Raw genomic sequence first — 24681 nt, forward strand, 5'->3', positions numbered from 1 at the left:
AAGACAGATTAACAAGAGAAAAACAAAGAAGTTTATTAACATGTATACATGGAAGATACCCAGGGAAAAATGAGTAACTCCCTGAGATGGTTTAGAATTCTGGCTTAAATACCATCCTAATAGGGAAAGGGGACGGGGAGGTAGGGCTCTCAGGGGAGCATAATTGGCTTTTAGGAAAGATGAAGGGACCCTTCAAGAGTAGATGGGAGGAATGATAGTTTATGACAACGTTTGTCTGGGTGTGGTGTCAACTTCTAGTTTTCTCTCCCGGTTGATGAGACTCCCGGGAGGGGATTTCTGACAGCTGAGTTCCTTTTGGACCATCCCTGCTTAGGCAGGAAAGGGGATTCAGAGAAAGCCGCTCTCTGCCTGTACTGTTTTTCTAGTGCCTAATAGCTCAAAATAATCAGTATGTCAAAGTGGCATGTTCAGGGGTGGCAAATTCTGCTGTCTTTCAAGATTTTTGACCAAGTGTTTACAAAAATTATGATTAATCCATCCAGAGAATCAGCCTGCTCTAATTTTTCTTTTGTGTTCTCTATGCTTTGACCTTATCAAGAATTGGATCTTGTTCTTTATCCCAGAACTCAGGTTTTTAAATAGAATGCATTAGTGTAGTTTGGGGAGGCCTGAAGAGAGTGTTTTCTGTTTACTATGGAATTGCAACTAGGAATGAGAGCAGTCCCTCTTCTAGGCACTCTGGTAATCCAAGAAGCCATCAGCCTCCTGTATGTCCCTGTCATTCTCACAGCCCTCTCAGTGGTACTTGCTCCAAATTGATCATCTGTAACCTTTTTCAGACACCACATCTTGTTAACCTCAATGAGGACCCACTGATGTCCGAATGTCTTCTTTATTACATCAAAGATGGAATTACAAGGTACATTTGTTTCTTCTTTTGGTCACCTAATGTTTTCTTTTCTCTTAGGATGATTGAATAGCTAAAGGGAAGTTGTTTGGTGAAAATGTTCTTTTACAAATTTGCTGTTTTTCTTGTCTGAAATAGTTATAAACTATCCTCTCTACTCTTCTCAAATTAAGTGTTTTAACCAGCTGAACCAATTAACATGTAGTTTTTTCCTAGCAGACCGTAAGTAAAATTTTACTCCTAACATTTTATATGAATTCATTAAGGAGAGTAGTTCACTCGTATCTTTTTATGATGCTCTGTGAGTTATTTGGTGTATCATTTGCCCCTTCGTTGCTTTTTCTGGTGTAGGGAGGTTGACCGTATATGAAAATAGAGTTTGCAGTTCAAAGCCTCTGATAAAAAAAAAAGGCAATACCTTTTTTGTATGTACCAAAGAATATTCTTTGGGAGAAAGAGGCTCATTGTTTGTAGTGCTTTTTGTGTCTGAATTTCCCTGGGAAACACTTTCCCTTGTGTTCAGGGTTGGCCAAGCAGATGCTGAGCGGCGCCAGGACATCGTGCTGAGTGGGGCTCACATTAAAGAAGAGCATTGTATCTTCCGGAGCGAGAGGAACAACAGTGGGAACGGTGAGAGTTCTTGGCTTAACTTTTCCAGCAAACTTTTCTTTCTATATGATGAGAAATCCCCAAGGCTTGGTATTCCCTGTCTCTTTCAGAGATACTTTCTTGTACAATCTAATATTTGAAAATGGAGAAACTTGGGCTGCTTATAAATGCAGGCATGGACATAGCTACTTTACATGAAAAAAGCCTGGACGAAAGGAGCCGTTTTGTTACTGCCAAGAATTGAGCGGGACATAGGCAATTAGGCTTGGTCTTGAATCTTAATTATTTGATAGACTAGTAAGAAGGGAACAAATATCCTGGGTAGTGGGAGATTTGAAGAACCTCTGGTCTTAAGCCAGTAGAATTTATTTTTACCTAAAAGGGAAGAAAAAGTCCATCTTGATTTTCGCCCAGGTTATTAACAAAACAACAATCTAATAGTACTTTTATGTTGTATAATTTATTCCTCCCTTAATCAAAATATTAGCTTATGATCTTAAGTTTCTGATTATTACCTATATCTCATACTTAAGATTTCTGATGGTTTTCGTTTTTATATACTGAACTGTCAGATGTCACTGAAACTAACATTTCCTATCTTCTTCTGAAGTTTGTCAAATTCATTTAAATGTTTCTGAGCCACAGCCCTGGTTCTGGTACCCTAAAATGCACTATTATATAGCTACTAAGCCACGTGGTTGGTTGCAGGAATCTGTTCTGGTCACCTTGAATCCTCACCTCCTTTCCATCATGTTCTTCCAGTGGTTTGTGATGCTAACGTTAGTTCATGTTCCTCTTAGTTATTGTAACCCTGGAGCCCTGTGAATGTTCAGAAACCTACGTAAATGGCAAGAGGGTGGCCCAGCCTGTTCAGCTGCGCTCAGGTGAGACTGGAAGAGGCTTGAAGTCTTCAGAACACATGGCTTGTGCAAGCAACTCTTTAATTTTTAATTCTTTGTCTAAAGGTTGAAGTGATAGTCAGCATTAGGATTTACGTTCTTGTAAAACTCCAAAAGCTGTCTTTTTGCATTAGGGAGAGTTAGGTTTAACCTAGATGCAGCACATTGAAAAAATGATTTCTCATCCACGTTTCTGTTCTGTGCTAGGAAACCGTATCATCATGGGTAAAAACCATGTGTTTCGTTTTAACCACCCGGAGCAAGCACGGGCTGAGCGGGAGAAGACTCCTTCTGCTGAGACCCCCTCTGAGCCTGTGGACTGGACGTTTGCCCAGAGAGAGCTTCTGGAAAAACAAGGAATTGATATGAAACAGGAGATGGAAAAAAGGTAATGTACGAATGTGATGTGGTCCCCCTGACTCTCATTTCTTTTAAACACATAGCAGGATTCATGAAACAGCTCAGTGATTTTGCAATTCATTCTTTCCTCTCTTGCTTCTCTTTTCTGTCTAGGCTACAGGAAATGGAGATCCTATACAAAAAGGAGAAGGAAGAAGCAGATCTTCTCTTGGAGCAGCAGAGACTGGTAGGAGTGCATCCTGAATCCTCTGTTAGGAAAAGGGCAGCTTGCTTTCATATCACACCTTCCCTGTTCCACAGACGAGCACGCGCCCAGTTGCTTCTCCAGCTGTCATTGATACCATACAGTATTCTCTCATTTCCTTCATGGAGAAGGAACTTATATCCCCTGGTAGCCTTAGCCTGAAAAACTGTCCTTAAAGGTACTACTTCTGTGCCTCTTATGTCTTAAAGTCAAGTCTTCTATCAAAACCAAGTGCTTTTTGAGGAAATAGTGTGAGCTTTTCTAGTAGCCTTTTCCTTTTGATAGTGGTTTTTGAGTATGCACCAGTGGTGGTTCTTTTAATAATAATTACTCTGAATATTGAATTTGGTGGGTGTTTGCCTTGGTTTTGTTTCTGATCACCTGATAGTACTAATTCTCTGCTCTTGGGCTGACCTGGGGATTGTTCTTGTGCTGGGTGGACTTTTTTTTTTTTTGTAAGTTAAATTGTGTCTAAAAGTGTTGCTGCACAGTTGCATGTGTTAATCCTTTTCTGTTCCCTGCATGGAGTCTGAATCCTAAGTAAGGGTCTCCGTGGCATATGGGGCGACAGTGGAAGTAGGGGCTGCACACCCAACTCTGAGAGGAGAGGGAAGCCTTGTTTCTCTGGGTTTGTTTGAGAAGCTGAAAAAGTCAGTTTATGGTTGCAGCTTATAATGCTAATGGCTATAGCATTTTATGATGTTAGTTGATTTTCTACATTTTGTAGAAACTGAATCTGATGAATAAATAAGTTTATCCATTAGTTAGACGTTCATTTTTAAAGTCATCCAATTTTGGTTTACAAAGCCCTGGTTATAAGAAGCTTCTTGGCATTCATTTGATGTATAAGAAAAAGGCATAACAACCTTTGGACACTGTGATACAGTTTAGGAATTTCTCATTTTTTAAGATTCATGGACTTCTTTTAAGATAAGTGGGTGTTAGGGAGAAAGCTGGGGTACTGGTTTCTTCCCTTAGCATAAAATATACCATGTAGAATACCGAGTGTAAACAACAGCATGTAAACCACAGCCTGATAGCCGTGCTCTGCTTTGGAGAAGAGAGGCTATTGCTAAGTGGGCCAGAAAAGCCAAGGACTTGTGCAAAAGCAGTCTTTTCCAGGGCTGCTCGGTTCTCAGGCTTGGCAGTGGGTTAAATCAGTTAGTTTGTTGTCTTGGAAATTATAGTAAAGCCCAAAAAAGAACAGATTGTAAGAATAAATCAAATGTTTGGGGCAAGATCATAGCAGTGTTATAGGTAGAGTCTCTTTAGTAGGCCTAGTTGGCATTTAGTTTGTAATGGAAACAGAAGGGTTTGGCTACAATATGATTGTAAGATTTGAAAGCTTTGTGACACATGAAGGAGCCTTTTATCTTAATAATGTAGTAGAATCTAATAACATGCCTCTGATGGTCTGTGAGTGATCAAACGAGGACAGGTATAATTAAGCTATATTCATTATTAATAATAGTGCCTTGTATTTGTGTAGTGCTTTATAATTTACAGAGAGCTTTAACATCCATCATTTTTTTAATTCCCAAAACAACCCTCTTTGGTAGCTGTATATGTAAATAAAGTGGCAAATATTGTTTCCAGTTTATAGTTGAGGAAGCCACGTCTAAAAAATGCTGTCTTGCCCACTCTTAAATACCTGTTAAGTCATGGTTCTGAGGCTTAGACTTAAACTTGAGTCTTCTGACTTGCTTCAGTGTTCTGTCCAGTAGAGCAATGCTTCTCAACAACTTGGGAGTCTTATTAAAATGCTGATGCTGACTCAGCAGGTCTGGGGTGGGACCTGAGATCCTGCATTTCTAAACAGCTCCCAGGTGATGCCAGTGCAGCTAGGGCCAACCTTTGAGTAACTAGGTGTAAGAGAATAGTGATGGCTGGTGATCTCCATCACCAGGAACTGGAGATCATTCTATTCTGTGAAATAAAGACAGTGACCACTGAAGAAAGGGAAAGTAAATGTCTCTAGGACATACTTAGTTTCCAGAGAACATACTTAGTTTGCAAGTAATCAGGTTCTGATTGTCGTTTGCTCTTTGTATCTGAAAGCAAACTAGGATTTCAAGAGCAGCTCCTTTCCATCATCAAAAAATCTACAAACAATAAATGCTGGAGAGGGTGTGGAGAAAAGGGAACCCTCTTGCACTGTTGGTGGGAATGTAAATTGATACAGCCACTATGGAGAACAGTATGGAGGTTCCTTAAAAAACTAAAAATAGAACTGCCGTACGACCCAGCAATCCCACTACTGGGCATATACCCTGAGAAAACCATAATTCAAAAAGAGTCATGTACCGCAATGTTCATTGCAGCTCTGTTTACAATAGCCAGGACATGGAAGCAGCCTAAATGCCCATCGACGGATGAATGGATAAAGAAGATGTGGCACATATATACAACGGAATATTACTCAGCCATAAAAAGAAACGAAATTGAGTTATTTGTAGTGAGGTGGATGGACCTAGTCTGTCATACAGAGTGAAGTAAGTCAGAAAGAAAAAAATAAATACCATATGCTAACACATATATATGGATTCTAAAAAAAAAAAAAAGGTTCTGAAGAACCTAGGGGCAGGACAGGGATAAAGATGCAGACATAGAGAATGGACTTGAGGACACGAGGAGGGGGAAGGGTAAGCTGGGACGAAGTGAGAGAGTGGCATGTACTTATATACACTACCAAATGTAAAATAGATAGCTAGTGAGAGGCAGCTGCATAACACAGGGAGATCAGCTCAGTGCTTTGTGACCACCTAGCGGGGTGGAAAAGGGAGGGTGGGAGGGAGACACAAGAGGGAGCAGATAATGGCGATATATGTATATGTATATGTATAGCTGATTCACTTTGTTATAAAGCAGAAACTAACACACCATTGTAAAGCAATTATACTCCAATAAAGGTGTTAAAAATAAATAAATAAATAAGCAGCTCCTTTAAAGCAAGGAGGTTGCTTTCCTCCCATAAGTCCAGCTTTCTATTCCACTTAAAGTTCTTGTCCTCAAGAGTTGATTGCTAACCCTTCAGCCTGAAGCATACCTAACAGTTAACAATACTGAATAAAAATGTAATTTTATGACCCTATATTGGTCAACCAACAGATATATTTTGAATGTACCCTATGGATATACATTGAGAAGATACAAAGGAATTATTATTCAGTAAATATTTAATATTTATTATATACAATTATTTTTGCATAGCAACAGCATTAAAAAATGGAATTCAGGCTCATGAGTTTTCTATTACAGTGATTCCCCAAATGCATCCCATTGTTACATCGCTGGACATTCTCTTATAGTTAGTGCTTGATTCTACGCCTGGTCCTTTCTGTGCTTGCTTTTTCACACATGTTTTGGTTATTTTCTCTCTTTTATTTGCATAATCTTCATGCAGAGTCTCTTTAGGAGGCCCACTTTGCATTTGGTATTTAATGAAAGCAGAAGGATCATTTAGTGACATGTGAATTGGACAGATCTGAGTAGTTTTTCCAACCCTGTAATAAATGAATCTAAATATCTTAAAATCTCTCTCTTTTTTTTGACATGAGATAGGATTTGCATCTTGGCACATAAGCTTTGCAAGAGTTTTCAGTATCATGGTCAGTATGTGATGGGGGTGATATGTTTGAGCTTTAACGAGAACATATTCTACAGAGTCAATATGACAGTATTTTAAAAAGAAAGAAAATTATGGCCACTTGATGAATTCTTTTGGATTTATGTAAACTCATTTAGTTATGTTTTATTTTAGAGTTTAAAGGCATAACTTTTCTCTCTTAAGTATGACATTAAAGCAATGATTAGAATATTTGTTATTTCCTGAATTAGGTAGTGTTCATTTCATCATTAAGCAGTTTTTAAAGGAAAAGAAAAGAAGCCAGGAAAAAACCTGATAGTTAATTATGTAGGAAGAATCAGAGAGAATTTATGTTCTATAAAACTCAGTTTATTAAAAACAAACAAAAAAACTCAGTTTATACATATTTGCAAGAAAACCTTTTAGGAGTCAGACATACTTTTTTTCTCTAATATTTATTAATGTCATTTTCTATCACTTTAGATTTTATCACTTAAGATTTTTAAAATAAAAATAAAAAGGAAAAAATAGTGTAGAGTCTGTAAATTTAGCTTTATCTGCTTTTTGCTGCTAAATTTTCAAATAGGTAGGGTTTATAAATGGTTTAGTATCCATTTATAGATGAATAGAAATAATACAAATCAGTAGTAACATCTCCAGATTCAGGGGCCAAATTATTATTATTGTTAGAGATTATTTTTTTGTTCCCTAGAAAGTAACTGTACCTAGAAACATAGAAATTTTTGGTCTAGAAAACAAGATACTATTTATCAGTTTCAACTCTTTTTTTTTTTTAAAACCCTTTCCTAGAGATAATTTTGGTAATCATAGCCAAAGTAAAAGAGACTATTAAATAAGAATATTTTCATTTCCTAGACTATCTTTTTTTTTTTTTTTTTTTTGGTACGTGGGCCTCTCACTGTTGTGGCCTCTCCCATTGCGGGACGCGCAGGCTCAGCGGCCATGGCTCACGGGCCCAGCCGCTCCGAGGCATGTGGGATCTTTCCGGACTGGGGCACGAACCCGTGTCCCCTGCATTGGCAGGCGGACTCTCAACCACTGCGCCACCAGGGAAGCCCCCCTAGACTATCTTGAACTACTCTTCCAGTGAGTAGTTTCTTTTCCCAGGAACTTTTATCTCCTGAATAGAAATTCTTCCTTAATCCTATCTGTCATAGGAAGTTCTAAGTCCAACACTGCTTTCATTTAGACCCATGTTATCAAGATTTGCTTGTGTTAGTTAAGAATAATTGGCTATTATCCAAATAGCCATTGAAACTGCTTAGCTATGAATTCAGGCTGCTGTTTTAGACCTAAGTAAAGTTGTTTGAAAAAGAGGTAATTGTGCAAAGAGAGAGATAACATTTTAAATTGGGTCCATAAGCAGAGTACATAAGCGGAATATAACCTTTGTGTTTTACGTGTTGATAGGAAGAGTTGTCAACTTAAAGTAATATTCCTCGAAAAGCTAGAAATACCATGGATTTTCATAGATGGAACACGTCTCTAAGTCGTATTTATTAAAGTATTACTTGGGGAATTTTGAATAATGTTTAATGAAAGTATATTTACCTAGCTTAATTTATGTTCTGGAGATTTGTTTCCTAAAATTTTGGAGGTGAGGTATTTATTGGTTTAAGTGTGTGGAAAACAAAATAGCAGACCCACTATAAAGATCCTTTTTTATGCATCCTTATTCTCTGGATAACAAACTTTAATTGTGCAAATGAAATGGATCAATTTGACCTGACACAAGACAGTAGCAAATCTGATATATGCTCATGGAAAGACTAGTTTCAGAACCCTCTTATCGTCTAGAAAAAAAAAAAACAATTTGGTTGATAAGAACCTCACATGGTCTGCTAATAGGGATTCTTAGCATTTTTAACATAATCCCTGTTTGACTGCTTTTTCTACTTTCTCATCTTCTAACTTTTTTCTAGGGCTGCTCTTTTTAGTAAAGCTAAACAAAACGTGGCATCCTACAGCATTACTAACCTTTGTTAATCCGCCTGCTCGTCACATCTTGTATGGCATCTGTGCTCACTCATGGGGGAAAGAGTTTCTGGAAGAAGCAACAGCAATAACCAAGGCAAATGTGGGGAAGTGGCTGCATGGGTGTTAGCATGTATGGGGCAAAGGTTTTACTTCGTTTTCTTGTGATAGTGGAGATGTTATTTCACACCATTTTATTAATAACTTCATGTGACTTTACAGTGAGAGACTGTTTCTCACTGTTTCAGTCTTCCTAAGAAATTTGATTGCAGATTTCATCACTTAAGCCAGAAAGTGGAAATTTGGATTAATGTTACTAGAAAAAAAAAAACCAAGCAAATCTTTATATTAATAATAATCTACATAAGCATATGTCTTAATAGACTTGCACATCATTTAGGGTTTTTTTGTTTGTTTGTTTTTTTGATTTTGTTTTTAAATTTATTAGGGCTTTTTTGCTTGCTTTTTCTTCGATTTGATTTTCCTTTTTTACATTTTAATTTTGGTTATTTTGGGGCCATTTTTTGATTTTGTTTTTCCAAAGGACGCGGATTCTGATAGCGGGGACGATTCTGACAAGAGGTCCTGTGAAGAGAGCTGGAAACTGATTACTTCTCTGAGAGAAAAGCTACCTCCCAGCAAGTTGCAAACCATTGTTAAAAAATGTGGCCTCCCTAGCAGTGGGAAGAAACGAGAACCAATTAAAATGTATCAAATCCCCCAAAGAAGACGCCTGAGTAAAGATTCCAAGTGGGTCACCATCTCAGATCTTAAGATACAGGCTGTAAAAGAGATATGCTATGAGGTTGCTCTCAACGATTTCAGGCACAGTAGGCAGGAGATTGAAGCCTTGGCCATCGTTAAGATGAAAGAGCTTTGTGCCATGTACGGGAAGAAAGACCCCAATGAGCGGGACTCCTGGAGGGCAGTGGCCAGGGATGTCTGGGACACGGTTGGTGTAGGGGATGAGAAGATTGAAGACATGATGGCCAGTAGTAAAGGAGGAACTGATGTGGATGACCTCAAGGTTCATATAGACAAACTGGAAGACATTTTGCAAGAAGTCAAAAAGCAAAATAACATGAAAGATGAGGAGATCAAAGTATTAAGAAATAAAATGCTCAAAATGGAGAAAGTCTTGCCACTCATTGGGTCTCAGGAACAGAAAACCCAAGGAAACCACAAAGCAAAGGAACCTGTTGGAGCTGGTGCCAGTAGCAAGTCTGAGGTCGATGTATGTAAAGGAGACAGTGGAGAACTTGGGAAAGAAGAGCGTGTTTCCCAGCTGATGAACGGAGACCCAGCTTTTAGACGTGGACGTCTGCGTTGGATGAGGCAAGAGCAAATCCGGTTCAAGAACCTGCAACAGCAGGAGATAACAAAGCAGCTTCGTCGGCAGAATGTACCTCATAGGTTCATCCCTCCTGAGAACCGGAAGCCCCGGTTCCCCTTTAAGAGCAACCCTAAACACAGAAACTCTTGGAGTCCCGGGACACACATCATCATAACAGAAGACGAGGTTATAGAGCTTAGAATTCCGAAAGATGAAGATGGAAGGAAAGGAAATAAACAGGAGAACCAAGAGAAGGGGAGTAGAGCAGCCTCTGAGGATCCCCAGTTACCACGGGGCTCTCAGGGCCCTCGAAGTCCAGATCACATTCAAGTTAGCAAGCAGCAGATTAATAAGCAACCACAGCCGCCTCAGTTACGCTGGAGAAGCAACTCGCTCAATAATGGCCAGCCGAAAAGCGTGCGCTGCCAGCCATCTGCTTCTTCAGAATCACTGAACTCCCACAGTGGTCACCCCACCGCTGATCTGCAGACTTTCCAGGCAAAGCGCCATATGCATCAACATCGTCAGTCCTACTGTAATTATAACACTGGAGGTCAGTTAGAGGGCAGTGCAGCCAATTCCTGTCAAAAGCAGACTGACAGACCCAACCACTGTAGCCAGTTTGTGACACCTCCGAGAATGAGGCGACAGTTCTCAGCACCCAATCTCAAAGCTGGTCGAGAAACCACAGTATAACTTACTGGACAAACTTGAAACCTTGGTGGAGGAAACAGGCGATGGTAGCTTATGATTTGGGTTGGTTCTAGCCTTGGCCTTGAGTTCCTAGTATTTGCGTTATGATTATAATGTTGTGCTTCTAAAATATTAACTGATTTTAATATTGTTAAAACATAAAACACTGGTAAATGTTTCGACACCTCCCTTTGGTTTGTATACCATAAGTGGGCAGTTTCTGGAATTTTGGACAAAACACTGAGACCTCCCTTATTTTTCTGAGACTTTCCTCCTTTCTTGGTGCCTAGATAATATACTTACTTACACAGACTGGTCTTGTTTTGGTGTAAGTTTGCAATGTTTTTATAATGCCTGTAAATTTATCTGATATCCAGAAAGACTTGCCTCTTGGTTTATGCAAACATTCAAAAGAGGAATTTGATATGTAGCATTAAATGTCTATTATTTCCCCATAAATGTTAGACATTAGTTTAAAAATAATAACATGCAACTGTGTGACCACAGCTTTGGATTTCTTATCCACGTCTGTTTCTTTCTTTAAATATCATGGAAATTTTCAAAAACCAGAACTAAATGTCTTTGGACATATTTTATAGGACACAGCTTTGCATCTTCCGTGGAACTTCCACATCCTCTTGCTCTTCTATGTTTTACATAGAACTGATTCAGTAGGGTTGTTTTTTTTTTCTTTTGACTGCATCAGTGTATGTATGAATTTTGTCATAATACTGAAATCTTTAAATTGGCATCTGTCTGGATTTCTGTTTGTGGCTCGCATTTTGAAGTTTAACATCATTTCTCACACAAATACATACACAGAGAGACGCTGAACTATTCACCAATATCATGCCAACAGAAATACCAACAAAATACTCGTATGATTCTTTGAGCAGTATGTATAAGTTTATAGGGAGGTTATTTGGTGGAGCGAGGGGAGAGGTGGGACATGGGGAGAAGGCTACAGCATTTGGCTGCATGTACTTAATTTTCAGTAGATGATGAAATAATGAAACAAGTTAACTTTGGTTTGGTTTAGAATAAAGGAGATGATGTATAATAAACTATTCTTTGGTCAGCAGCAGTGATCCTCACAGGTACTCAAGCAAGGAAGGAGAAGTCCTGATGAACAATTATTGTATCAATACCTCATTTTACTATGTTGTGGTCTCGGTTTGCCTCACTGGAGAATCCACTAAAAAAGATGGATTTTGATGGGAAGAAAGAATAGTTTTCTGCATCCTTCATCTCTTGAACTTGTCAGAAACTTTTTAAAGAGGCGGTGTGAAGAGCCAGAGATGTCTATGAGATTGTCCGACATCATGTTGTTGAAGATTACTAAGTCACCTATCAAACGCTTGTCTTCCAGATGGTGTGAAAAATTACATCCAGGATAGCAGTTAACGTTCAAGGAAGCCTTAAAGATTGTGATTCTATGGGTTTTTTTCCTTTGCGTGTAGGCACTATTCTTTATTAGAACATTATTTTTAATCATAGTATTTTTTTCTTTGCTTCTAAAAAATGCTTTTATAATGCACAGAAAGTTGCTTCCAATTAACTTTGGGGGTTATTTTTGCTTTCATAGCTAGAGCAGTCCTAGTCTTCAGCTGAAGTTTTATGGCAGATTAGACAGGGGTGATGTCTGTCATGGGTTGACTGAATGATGTTTGTAATGAGTTGACTTAACTGAGATGACAGTGTCCTGTACCATGTGGTCTGCATCCACTTGGTCGGGTCCTTCAGATCAGTCACTTCGGTGCATCTTGTGTAAACCCCGTTTGTCCTTCTTCGTTCTTCTTAGAGTTATGTTATCTATTTCTTTCTTGCAAAAAAGTTCATTTTCTAAAACTAATAATAATAATAACGCAGCTTTCAACTCTGTAGCAAAAGTGGGCTTTCAATTTTCCAACTTGAGATAACATAGGATAGGCCTATATATTTTCATTTTTATGGTGGCCTTTTAATCTCATTATGGGCAGGTACCTCCCTTTCACACTAGACAATGGGAGTGAGTTTCTACTGGTGATCAGGAGACACTGTAGAATGAAAAGAAATACAGTACTTCATTTACAGATGTGGGTTGTGGTAGGCACTATACCCACACTGATATTGCAAAGAATTAGATTTGTATTTGTGCTTCATCTGCTGATCCAGGCGCCCTCAGATTACTGAAATGTTTAGATATCTAAAGTAGCCGTTAATTTCAGATGACCAGAAAGAAATGAACCAAGATTTGATTACCCTTCATGCATTTCAGAGCAGATACTTGTCTTAGAAAATAACTGTGTGAATGAAATTTCTTCATTGACTTTCACTGAAGAAGTAACTAGTACCATGCTTTTGTGATTGGTATAGCCCACATTGCTTCGTTTGTTTTTTTAATTTGACAGTATCTGTCCCTAAGCTTAAATACTACAAGACCAAAGGGAAATGGTCACCATTAAGCCATTATTGTATTATTGAAATATCCCTAACTATTATTGTAGTGAAATTTTTTTAAAAAGTTTGTGCTATTGAAATTATATAATGATCTGACAATAATGGAAATAGAGTCCTAATCAATTGGTACAGTTTCACAAACCAAACCACACACTATGGTATTCCTTGGAGAGTTAGACTTCTGTTTATCTAATAAGTCTAAACCAAAGGGCTTTTCCTTTAGTTTTGCTTCTAATTCTTTCTGGTGCTTCTCTTTTCACTGGAAATGCAATGAATGGGAATTGTTTATTCCATTGAAGTGACTTGAAGTGACCTCTTGTGCTTTAGGTGTAGGTTGATGCTGAAACAAAACAAAACAAAACAGGACAGAACACAGTTTGTCACACCGATGTCTGCATTAAAGGCTGTCAGACTACAGGAAGTTACATAGGTTTTCTCCCGTCAGCTGCTATACCCCTGTGCCTTATTGGTCCTTTGTAGACTTGCCTTAATGATTTGTACAAAAGACTGGGAGCAGGGGAAGCTGTTGAGTCCTGGCGTACCGTAATGAAGACGGCTTCTTAGGTGCAGTGCAAAGCAAGCATTTGTTCTGCACTGTTAGAGCCAAATTCTGTATTATGAACAGTTTTCATAATTGTCTACTTTATGTCATCTTTCTGAGATTTAAAAATCTGCTCTAGATACTTAGTTTGAACCACTGTAGGTTGTGAAGTGTATTGGTTTCCTCCCATCATTACTGTAAAAAGAAGTTGTGAATCTTCTTGTTAATGAACTATGGATTTCGCCCCCAGTTTCTTTTTAGAAAATGCTTGAAGATTGTCTTTGAGTGTAAGATCTACCTTTTCAGAAAGGGAGAGTTAGTTTGTAATGTTAAAAAATAAAGTCCTCATTCAATAAAAACTGAAATTATCTCTTAAGAGTGTGATTTCTCTCTGATGTGGGAGGAGGGAAAGTGAAACAGAGTGATGCTAATGAAACCTGGTCTTGACTTTTATTTATTGCTCTTTCACCTGAAGATGGTTACAAACTATATCTTTTAAAAAATATTTCTACAGGAACTTGATTTGTTTAGAGCTTTTGCTTTTTGTTACCCTTTTTGATTTATCAAAATTCTATCTTAAATGAGGTCTTTAATCCCTATTTTATGCTACGTTTTACTTAAATAAAACCTTTTATATTATAAGATAATGAGGATATCAGATATCCCTTTATGATTTCTTTGAGTTTATCTTGTATTTTCTGTTTTTTTTTAACTATATAATTTTGATTTGCAGTTTTCTTTAAATGAAATGGTATACTTCTTCATATGGGTAGAAATGAAATTTCTAAAAAGCTTTGAGGAACTCTGTTTAGCTTTTCTTTTTTCCCTTAACCACTGCTTTTCTCCACCCAGAGCATTGGTGATATGTTAGAGGTGAACAGGACAAAGCAGAAGATTTTTCTGGAGCGGACCATCGGTCTTATTGAACATTTGGACATGACACTATTTTTTATGTTGAAAAGCAACATAATCATACATAATGGAGTAGAATACAAAATCCACATGGGTTTTTTTTTCCCCAACATGAGTTTTAAATATGAAATTTGGAACTAGAGGGAAGTGTGATGCTTGGATTGGCTTTTGCTGCAGCCTTCTTACCCTTTCCCTTCAGGTACTTGTATTTCTCTGCTGTTGGAGAATCTGGTGGAAAAGTTGCCAAGACCTGACCATTCCTAGGACAGTACAGACAATTCCAGTGCAGTATGATATGTGTAGTGATGGTTGTGTGCACAGGATGAGTGTGGGCAGAGTGGGAAAAGGTTTTTGAAAGAGGAAGCCCTGAGCCAGGAGCAGAGTCCCAAAGTACAACTGCAAATGTATCCAAGTGAAGAATGGCAGGGGGAAGGAGGAAACGGGTCAGGTCCAGGGAACTGCGAGTAACTTGGGGGACCTGGCGGGGGGTGGGGCAGGGGCCAGATCGTGACATGCTAAGGGCTTCGGATTTTACCTTGAGCATGATGGAAGCTACCATGTATTATACAGGGAGATTGCATTAGTAGATTCACCTTTTAGAAATGGCCGAAGTTTGGGTTGGATGGAGGCAAATTCAGAGCCCAATGCTGCAGTTGGGACGTTGCTGGATGAACTAAATGAGAAACGATGCTTTCCAAAGAGAGGCGGGGGGACAGGATGGAGGGGATGGCTGATAGATTATTTGGAGATAGAATCAATGAACAGTTTGTGGAGGGGGATAAGCCCTCCACGAATTTATATATATCCCACAAGGTGAAGAAAGCTCTTGCTTGGACCATGTTTGGAAAGTAAAGTTAATGAGACCAAGATAGGACTGAGAGATTGGGAGAAAATAGGAGCTGCACAGGTCTAAGAATAGGTGTGTGAGACCCCCGGAGGCATAGATCTGAGACTGTGTCTGCACGGTGCTGCTGGTGGTGAGTACATTAAGGTGTTGACAAGAACTGGGGCGTGGACATCTCCCTTCCAGCTATGGCTTGCTAATTGTAATCTGCCATTAAAAGAGGAAGGCAGCATTAGCAAAATGAGCCAAGCCTCTAATGTCAGAAACAGCCTAACCAGAAAACCCAGAATTGTGACATTGATTTTACCTTACATGCCACCTCCTCAGAAATGCCCTAGTTGTGGCACCATCGTGTCTCACCTGGTACCACAGTAGCCTTCTGGCTGGTCTCTTCACTTCTGTTCCTGACCCCCATACGCCACTGTCCACATAGGAACCAGCAGCGTCCTTTGAAAACAAAAATCAGTGCCAGTGGCCTCCAGTGGCTTCCCATTGCACTTTTAAATCTAAACCTCTTGTCGTAGCTTCCAAGGCTGTCCCTGTTTTGGCTTCTTGCCTGCCTCTCTGACTTTAAGTCTTAACATTCTCTCACTAGCGAGCACTTTGGACTTTTGTTCTTTGAACTTGCCAAGCTCGTTTCCGCCTCTGGGCTTCTCACTTCCTCAAGACGCATCCTTTCTCCTCGTGCTGAGCTCCTCTTCCGGATCGGTGCTCACGAGCCCCTTTTCCTGCCGCAGCCTATCCCAGGGCAGCTCACTGTTTAATAATAATGCTAACCTGTAGTTATCTGTGCGCTTACTTGGTGCTTCCATGAGACTGTAAACTCACCTAGAATAAGTACCTATCTGTCTTGTTTTCTTCACTGTTTGTCTGTACACATCACCCAGAAGAGTGGTTCTCAAACTGTCGTGTGCATCAGAATCCCCTGAGGGGCTTGTGAGGACATAGAATGCTGGGCCCACCCCCAGAGTTTCTGATGCAAGAGGTCTGCGGTAGGGTCTGATAACTGTATTTCTCGTAAGTTCCCAAGTGATACTGATGCTGCCAGATCAGCATCCACCTTTGAGAACCACTCTCTAGAACAGGGATTGGCAAACTTTTTCTGTAAAGGGCCAGATAGTAAATATTTTAGGCTTTGGGGGCCTCATGGTCTCTGTCAAAACTGCTCAGCTCTGCTGTTGTAGCAGAAAAGCAGCCATAGACCATATGCAAAGGGATGGACATGGCTATATTTTGATAAAACTACTGTATTTATCAAACGGTGGGCTGGATTTGGCCTGCAGATTTGCCAACCCCTCAAAGATGGTCACTTTTGAGAACTGTTAACTAGAAGATCAGTACACGACTGTGTATCTGATGTAGAAGACAGATAAGTGCCAGATGCTGGTGAGTCTGGTGAATGACAGATTCCCAGGCTCGTGACGGGCTCGTGAAATTCACAGAGTTGTGGAGGAGATAGCTATTAGACAGTCACACCAGTGGCTATACAATACATTTGTGACCAATGCCCTGAGGGAGAAATACAGGGTGCTCTGAAAGTTTACAACCAGGCGCCTCAGGGAATGAAAGGTGGCCTTTTCTTGCTCTCAGCTGATGATTTTCATTTTGAGAAAAAGAAGGAATCAGAAGTAAACTTCCTTTTCTTCCCACTTCTAGGTCTGCGTCCAAACCATACTTGGCCTTCCCTCCTGTTGGTGGAAGAACCATCTGTGCTCCTGTCTTAGCCCAGCCCTTGTTCCCTTCATTCTGTCTTCTGAGGGACTTATTGAGCATTTACCCCTTCTCTTTTACAACATCAGTTTTTCTCCCTCCACATTATTCCTGTCAGCATTACAAGCATGTCATTTCACCAGTTATAAAAAAGTTCCGTGCTCCCTGTGACCTGCCACTGCAGTTCTCTGTTCCTTTTTCTAGAAATACTCCTGAGAGCGTTTTCTGTACTTTTTCCCACTTGTCCACCTTCTTTTTCTTGTTTCCTCTCCCCGTTCTTAGTTGAACTCACTCTGGTCAGACTCATTCCCACCTCACCACTGAAGCCACCCTGATTAGGGTCACCAGCGATCTCCATGGTGACAAATCCAGGGTGTTTTCTCAGACCTCATCTTACTAAATCTGTCTAGCATTTGACATGGGTTGCCTACCCTTTACTTCTTGGAACACCTTGTTCTCTTGGCTTCTGATTTTCCTCTGACCTCACTGGCTGCTCCTTCATGGTCTCTGTGGACACAGACATTGGCTCTTTCCGTATCTATTCATTCCCCCAGGTGACCTTAGGCATTTCCATGTTCACACAGATGATGATGCAGACAGCACCTCCTGTGTGTTGCGCATTTACAGTGGACCCTTGAAAGACATGGGTTTGAACTGCACGGGTCCACTTATGTGTGGATTTGTTTTCAATGCATACGTTCAGCAGTACTCCTCGATCCACGGTTGGTTGAATCTGCGGATGTGGAACCTCAGAAACCGAGGGCCGACTGTAAAGTTACACGCTGATTTTTTTTTTTTTTTTGCGGTACGCGGGCCTCTCACTGTTGTGGCCTCTCCCGTTGCGGAGCACAGGCTCCGGACGCGCAGGCTCAGCAGCCATGGCTCACGGGCCCAGCCGCTCTGCGCCATGTGGGATCTTCCCGGACCGGGGCACGAACCTGTGTCCCCTGCGTCGGCAGGCAGACTCTCAACCACTGCGCCACCAGGGAAGCCCTACACGCTGATTTTTGACTGCATGGTCAGTGCCCCAACCCCTGTGTTGTTCAAGGGTCAACTGTACTTGGGCCAATAAACATTTTACGTGTATTACCTTATTGAAGCCTTGCAACAGCCCTCTTCTGTAAAATAGGTGTTGTTATTCCCATTTTACATGCCTTCCCATTGTCACACAGCTACTAAGTGGGGATCCAGGTCCAGTCTCAGGCAGTCGGTCTGTCTGCAAACCACTGCCCTGCCTCCCTCTCTGCTGACTCTCAGATGTACTCTCTCCAGCCTGGGCCATACCCCTGACCTCTGGACATAGATACACAGCTCTGACCTGCCATCCAGATAGCTAACTGGCATCTCACATTTAAACTATCTAAACCAGAGCAACTAGCTCAGACCAGATATCCAAGGGTGATCCTCAGTTTCCCTTTTTTTAGTACACCCCGTGATCACATCATCTGTAGGACACACTTCCTCTGTCTGTAAAACATATCCCAACTCCATTCTCTTTTCATCACCTTTGCTGCTGATACCCTGGACCAGGCCACTGCCATCTCCCTTGAAACTGCAGGGACAGCTTCATTACTGCTGGCCTTGCTTCCAAGCCCGCAGGCTATATTCTCCGTGGAGAGTGGTATTTTTAAAACATATGCTAGACTATAGTACTTCCCAGCTCTAGGCCACCCAGTGGCTTCCCTTAGAATAAAATCCACAGTCCTTCCCCTGGCCTATAAGGCTGTCCATAGCCTGGTCCCTATCTGACTACTTCTCAACTGCATCCCCAACCCTTCTCACTCCTCCAGTCCACCACACAGGTTTTCTTGCTTTTCCTTAAACACACCAAGTTCCTTTCCATCCCAGGACCTTTGTATTTGCTGTTAGTTATATTTGACTGGAATAAACAACCCCCACCAGAGATCTCAGAGTGCTTGCTTAGAGCTCTGATTAAATGTTATCTCTATGGAGAGACCTTCCCTGACCACCTAATTTAAAAGTCTTCCTCCACTCCTCTCTTCTCTCTGTTACCCTCTGAAAGCTACCTTTCTTTATCTTTCTTCATAGTATCAATACCACTCTCTATTGAAATCCTAGTATGTACAGTGTCTGTTTACTGTTTATCATCTCTCCCTTACCAGTGAGACTTCTGTCTTATTGACCACCATATTCCTAGCATCTGGCACATAGTAGGAGTGAAAAAAGTATTAATTTGTTGATGAAATGAATGGATGGATAGTGGTTAAAAAAAAAAGCATGCTTTGAGTCCAATTGCTTGGGTTCAGATCATATTTCTACTACTTGCTAATTTTGATCTTTGGAAAGTTACTTAATTTCTTTAAGCCTTTTTCTTCTTTTTTAACATGAGGATAAAATAGTAGCATTTTCATAGGGTTATTGGGATGATTGAAACAATCCATGTTAAACATTAAGAACAGTTCCTAGTACAGTGAGCTTAAAATAAAAACAAGGATAGTCGGGTGGAAGAGAGCATTCTAGAAGAGGAAACAGCCAGTGCAGTGCCTTTATAAATATGGAGCATATATTCAGTTAGTTGGGACTTTTTATAAACATGGAAGTTTCCTGGAAAATATATTATTTTTTAGCGTGTTTCCCACAATGGTCCTAGTTTTCCCCATGAAATCAGCAGAACAGTGGTATCTGAATCTCTTTATCTGTTTGTTGTAGGAAAATCCAGGGCTTAGAGTTTTTCTGATAGCATACAGAATATCCTTGTTGGAAGCTCATGTGCAGCCTGGTTAGGGGAAGAGGCCAATTCAAGAATGGTTTTGACATTTGGACTACCAGCTGCTTATAGAAATTTTCCCTTGTCAAAATGCAATTAAAGTTTTAGGTCTACAGCATTATGGAACATCTTTTTATGTCAGCTTTACTGCCACTAAAGCACAACCACGGCCCTTAGGGAAAGTCACCCTTATACTTTAACTGTCAGAATCTGAGGATTTTGTTTTCATTGGTAGTTTGACCAGCTTGTAAACCTATTCTTGAGGAAGTCCTCAGAAATAAGCCAGTCACAAAAAGTCACAATTGTATGATTCCATTTATATGAGATACCTAGAGTAGTCACAATTGTAGAGACAGAAGGTAGAATGCTGGTTGCCAGGGGCTGGGGGGGTGAGAGTTAGTATTTAAAGGACAAAGAGTTTCAGTTTTACAAGGTGAAGAGTTCTGGAGCATGGACAGTGATGATGGTTGCACAATGTTATTAACGTATTTCATACCTTAAAAGTGGTTAAGATGGTAAATTTTATGTTATGTGTATATTACTGTAATCTAGAAATTGGGAAAAAAATGAAAAACAACAAAATCCTCAAGCTAAGATATTAACATTTTTTTCCACCTGATGCTTTTTCCGTAAATCAGCTGTCTTTCTCTTTTTGCTGAAAGAATCCTATGTAATAAAATAGGTTTTTTAGAAAACCACACCCCCAACCTCTTACTTTGAAAACAAATGGTACAATGAACCTTTGTATACCCATGTTTATATACTTTTCCTGAATCATTTGAAAGTAAGTTATAGATATCATGTCAGTTTACCCCTAAATACACATGTATCTCCTAAAATCAAGGATATTCTCTTAATACCATTATCCCATCCAAAAATTTAATACTGATTCAGTATCATGTAAAATACAGGTCATTTTCAAATTTCCCTAATTGTCTAAAAAATATAAATGTTGGAAGTGTGTGTGTGCATGTTTTTTAATCCAAGATCCAGTCACGGTTTATTGATTGCATTTGGTTCTGATGGTTCTTTTATCTTTTGTTACACAGGTATTTTTGAAGAGTTTAGGCCACATTCTAATTTGTGTGATTGTTTCCCCAAGATTAGATTTAGGGTAAACATTTTTGTTAAGAATGCTATAAATGTTACATGGTGTACTTCCATTTGCTTCACATCAGTAGACATAAAATGTCAATTTGTCCTATTATCAGTAATGTTAAAGTTTAATAAGTTTAGTTAATGTGATGTTTCCCAACTCTTTCTCCTTGTTAGTAGGCTCTTGAGATTGGTGAATATTCTGTTTTCCATCCACCTTTCGCTCAATTGTTTTGGCTTTTATTAATGATCCTTGCCTGATTCAATTACTGCATCTAGGGTTGAAATATAGTGATTTTCTAATTGTCATTCCCTCTGCATTTATTAACTGGCTTTTTGTTTTGTTTTTTGGTAAAGAAGAGCTTTCCCTTTTTCTCTCCTTCTTTCAGTATCACTGTGGGCTCATGGATTCTTTGTATACTCAGTGTGCTGTATATTCTTTTCCTGTTATTATTATTTATTGGCCAATGGGAGTCTTTGTCCTTTTGAAATGGTCCCATCAGTCTTTGAGTACTCCATGCTTTCTGGCCCAAGATATTCTGGGGTTACCTTGTATTTTCCTTGCTCCAGATCTGAAGTCAGTCATTTTCACAAGGAACCCTGCTTCCTTTTAGTGGGGAATGGTATTTAGAAACCAGCACTGGGGGCTAGGTGTACTTAGAAAAGAAACTTTTAAAAAACACTACCTGTCATTTTGATAGCGTGTTACCATTTAAGAGGACTTTAACTTGCGTTTTTAAATGGTTTGTCATTTGGTCCTTCCTGCAGTCCTGTGTGGTAGGCAGGTCGAACACTAAAATCTTCATTTTAAAGATGGCCAAAATGAGGTGTAGAAAGGATTAACTTTCCCAGAATTAAAAGACTAATAAGGGCTTCCCTGGTGGCGCAGTGGTTGAGAGTCCGCCTGCCAATGCAGGGGACACGGGTTCGTGCCCCGGTCTGGGAGGATCCCACATGCCGCGGAGCGGCTGGGCCCGTGAGCCATGGCCGCTGAGCCTGCGCGTCCGGAGCCTGTGCTCCGCAATGGGAGAGGCCACAACAGTGAGAGGCCCGCGTACCGCAAAAAAAAAAAAAAAAAAAAAAAAAAAAAAAGACTAATAAGAGCAGGTGCCAGCAGCAAAACCCCAGTCTTTTTACCTGTTACTTCATATTTTTATTTTTCATTTTTCCCACCGTACTTAGTCTCCTAAAAAGTGTGTTTAGATGTCTTTAAAAAGCTGTTTCGCTGGCTCTTGGTCACTGCCAGCTCCACTAAAGAGAGAAAGCTTCCTTTGTGAGACTGAATGGTAAATGAGTAGAGCCTGGAGAATATTTGCATCCCTCTTAGCATAGCCATTGGGAGCGCCTTTTGTACCGGGGTTTGCTAGCGAGGCTTTCAGCTGTCCTCTGTAATGCGTGGAATATTTGATTTGTGACTTGGAGAGCTCTGTTTGAAAACAGTACATAGTCATACCTAAACCATGACAGCCTGGAATCGGGCCACTCCCAGAGAAGCAGGAAGCCTGCTAGTATATTTTTTAAATGCTGTGCTTATGTTGTGATTTGGTGTTGTATTATGTGAAGGTCTTTTTTCTTAACTTGTTTTATTGTCAAAAAACACAAGCTTTTTTTTCATTAACACTCCAAGGAACCTTTTTAGACATTTTTCCTTAATCTCTCTCCACCATGCAATTTTAATATGTCAGGTATATAGTATATCTGTTTATATACTCTATGTATATTTGTGCTTTATACATAAGAAGAGTACTTTTTTTTTTAATCCCCCAAGAACCACTTTTTTTTCCCTGTTAGGAGTGATATCACCCTAATTGAGACTGCATGGGGTAAGATGGAGGAAGGAAGGGTGAATATGATTTGAAATATAGTAATATATTTTGTATTATAATAGTATATTTTGAAATAAAGTTTCTTTATTGAATAAATAAATGCAATATATAGATCATTTCAATCCTAAGAGCACTGTGATCTTTTGGTTACCTGAAGGCTAAACTCATCCTACAGCTGCAAAGATAGTAATATTTCATCCATGGGGAGCTTCAGGGTCTACAGTCTGAATTCTTTCTCCATCCAAACAGTTAGATAATTAGAACTCTTGGCAATACTGGTGAATTTAGTCTTTTCCAGTATTGTTTTCTCCAGAATTCTTGGATGTGTAAAGATACTGTTTAAGTGTATTTTAACATTTAAGGGACACATGCATTTTTTCCCTTCAAAATCCCCCCTCTCCTCTACCACAACCCCAAGTAAAGAACTCTTGAGTCTGAGGGAGTAGATACAGAGAGACTGCAGTTAAATTCCTTGGAACACAAGATCTTTTAAAGCACTTACCCATTGCAGACTATTTTGCGTGCTTTATGGCTTTTTTCTGAAGCATTTCTCTGTATGTCTTTCTTTTCATTGTTGTTTCCTGCCTCAATCTTCTCTTTTCTTTGTCTTTTGCAATCTCTACCTTGCCCTGATCTTCCTTTCATTTCTCTTTTCCTTCCTTCTTATGTCCTCTCTCTCCTACATGTTATCTCCTTTCTTTTCGTTCAGGATTATGAGAGTAAATTGCAGGCCTTGCAGAAGCAGGTGGAGACGAGATCCCTGGCAGCAGAAACAACTGAAGAGGAAGAAGAGGAGGAAGAAGGTGAAATATAGAGACTGAAACTTTCCTCTGTATTGATATATGTTTCGGATCTGTGTTGTCAAATTACTGAGCTGATTTAAAGATGATTTAAAAGATGCTCAGTGCTGAGAATCCAGGCTGTACTCTGTGAGGTGGGGATGGGGCTCATAGTGTCTATTAGAACACAAGCCATCTGAGCATAGTCTCCGTAGAAATCTCTTGGGCAATTTATATAAACTGTCTCATATTACTGTACATATGAAGTTCACATATATGTTGCAAATAAATATAGAGCTTAATCTTTGTTAAGATACTCTGTTTTATTTTCTGGTTTATGTCAGGGATTTCCCAGTGAGGGCTTTGGAATATATCAGCGTACATTAAAGCTATTTCTGGCAGATTGCTAATCACATTGCTTAGTCCTGCCTACCTGTCTTAAGTTTTCTAGAATTTCTTAGTTGAATTAGGGCTTTAATGGTTAGTTACTACCTTACAATGCAGTATGAACATTCATCACATTTCATTTTTCTACCCAACCTCTCAGTAATCTCAAGGCTTCATAATAACTTTGAAGGAACTCTTAATTTATGTACTAAATTCTTTTTTTTTTTTTTTTTGCGGTACGCGGGCCTCTCATTGTTGTGGTCTCTCCCGTTGCGGAGCACAGGCTCTGGACGCGCAGGCTCAGCGGCCATGGCTCACGGGCCCAGCCGCTCTGCGGCATGTAGGATCTTCCCGGACTGGGGCACGAACCCGTGTCCCCTGCATCGGCAGGTGGACTCTTAACCACTGCGCCACCAGGGAAGCCCTGTACAAAATTCTTTATTTTTAAATATCCATGTGAGGGACTTCCCTGGTAGTCCAGTGGGTAAGACTCCATGCTCCCAATGCAGGGGGCCTGGGTTCGATCCCTGGTCGGGGAACTAGATCCTGCAGGCATGCTGCAACTAAGAATCCGCGCAACTTAAGAGTCCATGCAACTAAGAGTCTGTGTGCCACAACTGAAAAAAAAAGGTCCCGCATGCCACAGCTAAAGATCCCGCATTGCCTCAACAAAGAGCCCACATGCTGCAACTAAGACCTGGCGCAGGCAAAATAAATAAATAAATATTTAAAAATAAAAAATAAATATCTATGTGAAATATGACCTTCTTTTTCCTGTACTAGAAAGAAAAATAGATATATTTGAAGTTGTACAACGTACTAGGGTTTTTTCT

At 39.9% G+C, this 24681-nt stretch overlaps 1 protein-coding gene across 1 annotated transcript in view; it reads left to right on the forward strand.

The window, feature by feature from the left end:
• Positions 1–24681, forward strand: part of KIF1B (kinesin family member 1B) — a 135957-nt gene that overhangs the window by 68373 nt on the left and 42903 nt on the right. The window contains exons 18-23 of the mRNA XM_079728565.1: positions 801–880; positions 1392–1498; positions 2278–2361; positions 2584–2764; positions 2890–2962; positions 23392–23485. Of these exons, the coding sequence (XP_079584691.1) occupies positions 801–880; positions 1392–1498; positions 2278–2361; positions 2584–2764; positions 2890–2962; positions 23392–23485 (619 nt within the window). The remainder of the gene's footprint in view (positions 1–800; positions 881–1391; positions 1499–2277; positions 2362–2583; positions 2765–2889; positions 2963–23391; positions 23486–24681) is intronic.

The sequence above is a fragment of the Hyperoodon ampullatus genome (genome assembly GCF_949752795.1).
Source record: "Hyperoodon ampullatus genome assembly, chromosome: 2".
Taxonomy (NCBI): domain Eukaryota; kingdom Metazoa; phylum Chordata; class Mammalia; order Artiodactyla; family Ziphiidae; genus Hyperoodon; species Hyperoodon ampullatus.